The 5,954-nt window shown below is 52.7% G+C and overlaps 1 protein-coding gene across 1 annotated transcript in view; it reads right to left on the reverse strand.

Annotated features, from left to right (window-relative positions):
* Positions 1-501: 501 nt before the first annotated feature.
* The window catches only part of PUDP (pseudouridine 5'-phosphatase), a 68,113-nt gene continuing 62,660 nt past the window's right edge, over positions 502-5,954 (reverse strand). Inside the window, exon 4 of the mRNA XM_007449892.1 lies at positions 502-678. Coding sequence (XP_007449954.1) covers positions 502-678 — 177 coding nt within the window. The remainder of the gene's footprint in view (positions 679-5,954) is intronic.

Here is a 5,954-nt window from a genome sequence, read left to right on the forward strand (position 1 = left end):
ATGAAAACCTCATCCTTCATGCGGATTTCCCACTCAGATTACAAACCAAACAGAACTACCATTACCACCTCACTTTTATTAGTTGCTAGCACATGTTAAGATGAAACACTGAGGAGAGTGATACAGTACACAATGTATATAACTATAATAAATATGTACATACACATATATACATAAAAGCATATACATATACGTATATATTTTACATTTTCCAGCCAGGGCTGAGAACAACGAAGAAGAAAAAGAAATGAACCCAAATTATTCAAATACTAAACATGACTACTCAAGCGACAATTTCCATCTGTGTTCTGGGCTGTCTCTCTTTTGCTTTCTGTCTGTCACGTTACAGTTCATTGACCCTTTAGAGAGTGTAGGCCAGACCCTCGTGGGATGAGAAGGCTTCACAGGCTGAAGGACTGTTCACGTGGAGGTCTGGGAGCTGGGCTTTCCTCTGCCCTTCTCCTGGGCAGCGTGGGCCACACGCGTGGGCGCAGGAGCCTCTCACTCGTAGGGCGGCAGACCAAACAGCTCGGGCTGGAAGTCCTGCAGGGAATCCAGCACGAGGGTGGCCTTTGTGGTCAGGTCTCGGTTTAAGTTTCCGTCAGGAACCATGACCACCTGCATCCCAGCTGCGAGGGCGGCCTCCACCCCATTGGGAGCATCTTCAAAGACCAGGCACTGTGGGGTGAGGAAGAAAGAGAGGATTGAGACGGCCTCCTCTGTAACCACACGTCTAGACTGGGCTTTCACTGCCCGCACCACTGTCAGCTGAGTCAGCTCAGTGTTCTGTGTGACACGGAAAAGGGGCGGAGGCTGTCCGGTTTACGGTCTGTGGGGCGAAGAGGGCGCTGGCCCTGCTGTGGCCCGAGTGCGTCCCACCGCGTCACTTTACAGGGGAGAGGTCCAGCTTGGCCCCAAAGCGTTACCGAAATGTGGCACGGCTGAGTGGAAAGACTGGATTCTCGGTTTACAAATTTATTTTAATTGAATCATAAGAATCTGTTCAATTGATAATTGACCATGCTGAGCATGAGAGGAAGTTGTGAAAAGTAAGAAAAAATACGCTTTTTAGGTGTAAAGTGACTTCAGAGCTGGCAATGTTTCAAGTACTGCAGTTTGGAAATTAAACCGTTAGGATGTTTTAGTGAAAAACTCAGCCCCTGGGGGTACCCGTCACGCACCAAAAATCTCCCGAACACAAAGACTGAGTACCAGGTGCGGTACCTGTTTCAGCTTATTCAGACACCACCGCTAAATGGGAGTGTCTGTGCCCCCGTTCGCGTCAGGAAGCTCCTCAACGTGCCATCCTGTGACCATCGCTACCGCGAGTTTCACGTCAGGGCTCGCTCCAAATGCGAGGCAGAAGTCTACCCAGCGGTGAACGGGTGTGTCACCTTTTTATCACCTTCCCTCCGAGGAGAGCACCCACTGAGAAAATTTCCCTTGGCTCCTGGAATCCCACACTGAATGTAAAAGCAGCTTTAGTCTTTTCAATTAAGATTCCGTAGGGGCTGGACATGTATACAGAGGGCTCCTCCCGGCACCTCTGAGATGCTCTCCTGTGCCCCTTCTTCTACACAAGTGCCCGAGGACGCCCGGGGGTGGCCCAGGTTGGACCCTGACAGTCTCCCCCTCACGTCCTCCCAGCCCCCGGCCCCCCTGCCATTGATCACAACGACTGCCCCCAAACCCACTTCATAGGTCGCTGTGATCCCAGCCCCACGTGCTGGTGACCTGGAAATGGCTCCTGGGCACCAGCTGCCAGGTGCAGCCTGACACTAGAAGGTCTGCAACCTCTGATGTCTTTAAGTCAGTGGAAAACGCACAACACACACAAACACATACACACGCTCTCACACTCTTACTGCTGGTCTGCTCTGGAACAGGTTCACTGACTTTTCTTCTTTCCCTCCCTCCTTCCCTTTCTCCTGGAGGCTGAGCCACTTATGAGCTGACTCCCCCCCAGAGCCGAGGTGAGGACCGAGTGAATTACTACTCGTCACGACAACAGGCCAGCACTAGGCACCGCACAGAGCGGGCTGATGCCCGGGACACAGCGTTGAACTGGACGGTCCTGGGCACACGGAACACCCAGTGCCACTGCCTTCCTGTCAGGTTTCCTGCGGCCCCCTGGCTTGTTTCAAGCTCTGCCTCTACCGAGAGAAGACGGTTTCCCTCTCAGGGGGTAATGACTCCGCTTAGGCCGCCGAGGTGCCGTTTCTTAGTTATCTCATTCAGAGAGTTCCTGCTGGTGACGTTTCTGTCCCTGACTTTTTAAAGTTATGACCTGACCGTATTCTAAACGTCCCTGTTGTTTTACCTGGGACCATGGAGAGGCACTTAAATGTCACCTGCTGACATGTCGTTCTTTAAATACATGAGATTTTTAGGCTTTGTGCAGGCCGCCTGTGAGCTTTCAGTGGGGCAGAGGAAGAGATTTTGTTGATTCCTTGGGGTAACGGTGCTTGGCTCCAGTCGTGAAAACAGCTTTTTGTATTTGTGGGAGGCTCCTTCCAAGGAGCATATGGGCAGGTGTGAGGAAAAGGTGGTGGCTCAGAAACCGTGGCACTGAGCAAAACAGGGGCCCAAGACACCTGTCCTCATCTGAAAACAGTGGTCAGCCCGTTCGCACCTGACAGCTCACCCACATGCCCTTTAAGCTCCAGGAAATACAGAGGAATGTCCACATGCTCTGCCCACATGCCGTTTAAGCTCCAGAAAATAAAAGGAGGAACGGTGGCGTGATCGGGAAAAGCTCCGCAGGTACTTATGGCTAATACAGGCGGCGTAACGGACATACCCTGTTTCTGAAGGTTTCACTCTTTCTGCAGGCGCGCACCATTTATTGGTTTCTGTTTCCAATTTATCCTTTGTCCCCACCTAATTCTGTAATGAATCACCCCAACGCAGCACGGAGATGTGAAATGCGATGTTTAGGACGCATGCGGCAGAGTGAAGGGTGGCAGGCGTCAGGGAGGCCAGCCTGAAGGACGACAGGGAGGAGGGATGTGTGAGGCTTGTGCAGCAGGAGGGCCGTTGGAAGTGTGTCCAGGCAGGTAAGTAAGGCTGGGTGCTCGAAAGCACTCAGGGCAAAGCCCGGCAGACAGGACGGGGCGTTTGCACAGAGCCTCTTGATGCCGACTGTTCTGAAAGGTCAAAAGCGACTGTAGTCCGTGTTGTAAATATGGTCGGAAGAATAGCAGAAACCCTGATTGTATACATTGTGTCAGGAGCTCCTAAAATTCCTTTCCTTTGCCTCCTCTCCTGCGTCCAACAAACGCCTTCCACGAGCGCCCACTGGACCCTTCCCACGGGCCAACAAGAATTCGAGAAGTGCGGAGAAGTTAAAAGAGAAGTCGAAGTTTTTAAAAGCAGATTGTAATAGGGAAGAACAAATACGACTCCATATTGGATCTGCTTCTTTAACTTGAGCCTTTGTACGCTATTGCTTTAGCTTCCAGTTAAGAATGTTGCCTGTAGCCTGAAATACACAGGAGAGCCCATTCTCAAGGCTCTGACCTTCAAAGGTGTAACCTTCCCATTCAGGCAGAGATAAAAGGTTGCAGAACGAAGAATACCATTTGTCTCATTGGAGGTTTACATGAACATCGCGACCCGACCTATGTGCACAGCTGCGAGAACACAGGATTCTGGCACCGGGAAGTTTGCAGCGACTCTATCCACGCTGCTTCTTCAACTTGCCTCTCAAAGTGCTTTGCTGAAACCCTTGGGGGAGTTTGGAGTTTTGGGGGGCATGAGCCACTGTCTGCTTGCAAGGCGCTGCGGTAAACCTTTCTCTGCTCCAGACTCCAAAGTCTGAGTGCTGTTTGGCCTCAGTGTGCGTCATCGGGCACACACACCTGCGTTTGGTATCGGAATCGTCCAGCCCATTGCAGGGTGTATGATACAGGAAACTGGACCCCTCGGTCCCTCTGCCCCGGCCTTGCCCTCCTCACACAAGCTGAACAGAGCAGCCAAATGCAGGGCAGGAACCACACACATGACGCGGATCCTGCGGAGGACAGCACCAGCGATGGGTCCACGTGGCCGACCCCAGCCCTGGCAGCACACGGACAGCACTGGGGTCTCAGGCATGGGACAGCACCGGGAATCGTAGGGCTTCCCCTCCTTCTTACAAGGAGCAGAAATACAAAGCAGAACAACTAGATTTTGGAGCACCTGTGAAAATGCCTCAAAAGGTTTTTATGTGCTCGTTATGCTGTGCCCTGATTCCTAAGACCTAATGGTCTTCTAAGGACCACTCATAGGGAAAGTTAGCCAGAGCCTAGAATCGTGGACAGTGTATGAACAGTCACCGCATGGCTTGTCTCTCTACTGAAACCAAAGAATAAACCTTTGAAAGTTACCTGGAAAGACTATGCCTGTTCATAACAGGACTTAACTAAGGTCATAAAACCACTGAAAGACGTAAGCTAAAGCAATACAGCTCACACCTTACACAAACAAAAAGGAGGAAGTTATGTTTTCCCGGCAAGTACCAAAATATGTCTGGGCAGCTTCTAAAGGCCACGTGTGGCTAATAGGCGCTGGCCTTTGTCTCTCTTCTTCCTTTTCAACACTTCATTGTTCCCTCAGTGACCAGCCCAGCCCTTCCCACCCAGAACTGACTGGTTGCACTTAACCTTAACTCGCTCACACCTACTTGTAAAGTGTGACTGGGGATGCGTACTTTGGTGTCTGCCGAAGAAACGTCCCTGTAAGAAAGGCTCTGCAGGGGCTGCAGCAGGTGCAGAGGCCAGGGGAGTAGAACACCCGCCCTTCCTCGCCCAGCCCACCTGCACCTCGGCCCTCAGCCCACGATTCTGTGGCCGGGTGTGGATGCAACCGTTTCACCAGTGCAGTGGGTCTTGGAGCACAGCACACGTAGCAGGTGCCCCAGGACACACTTCCAGTACTTCAAGGAGGCTGCGGGTCAGGAGTACTCTTCTCACAGCTTGTGCTTGGCTGTAAGCAGGCAGGGCTGCGTGGAAGGCGCCCTCTCACGGTGCCAGGCCGGGAGTGGGTACATGAGGACCGCCTGCTGAATTTGCGGAGGTGGCGGAAGCGCCCTGGTCGGGACTCAAAGCAACACAGGGGCCGCAGAGTGTCACCCTCGAGGGCAGTGGCCAGCCCAGCCCTCTCCTGTCACTGTCATGGCTGAGGGATCTGAGCCTGGGAAGCTCAGAGGTGAGCTGAAGGTCACAGCGGCAGGTAGGTGACAGAATTTGGGAACTGTGCCCGGGTCTCCAGAATCCAATGTTCTTTTTCACTTTACCAAGCTGAAAGCTAAAATATATCTGAATTCCATCTCCAGAAGAGCAGATGAGCTTAATTAAACTGTAGCTTGAGGGGTTTAATTTAGAAAGAATGACATTTCCAACCACCGGGTAGGTGAAGGGAGGTATTTCAGGGGCTTATAGCTCACGGAGGTGCCGAACCCACTTCTCTGAAGGTGCTCAGACTCAGGAGCGCCCTGTAAGGCGGCCCACGTCCGCGACCTTCGCCCACGCTGCTCGTCTGAACCACGGGCTGGGGGCGGGGTGGCTAGGAGGTCCTTTCAACAGGAGCATCAGGGAACTAAGATGGCTCATGTGGTAACTATGGAATTGCACAGAACTGAACCTTTGTCTGACAGTGGTGGAGAGAACGCAGGGAGGTGGATGGGATTAGGGAAATCCTTCAAAGGCAACAGGGAGTTTGATGGACAATGCCCTGGACGTTGACGCAAAGGAGAGTCTGACCTTTCTGATGTGGAGGGCACTGGGACTGCCGTTTTGGTGGAGGGAAAGACAGCTTGCTTTGTGACAGCCTGGGTTTGAGTCCACTGTGGGAGGGTCTGGCAGAGAGATGAGGGGCCTGCCTATGTCGTGGGTGAGCGGAGTGGGGCTGGGTGTGAGCAGAGGGGGGCTGGGTGTGAGAGGAGGGGGGTGGGGTGTGAGAGGAGAGGGGCTGGG

Source organism: Lipotes vexillifer, unplaced genomic scaffold, assembly GCF_000442215.2.
Source record: "Lipotes vexillifer unplaced genomic scaffold, Lipotes_vexillifer_v1.1 scaffold14, whole genome shotgun sequence".
Lineage (NCBI taxonomy): Eukaryota > Metazoa > Chordata > Mammalia > Artiodactyla > Lipotidae > Lipotes > Lipotes vexillifer.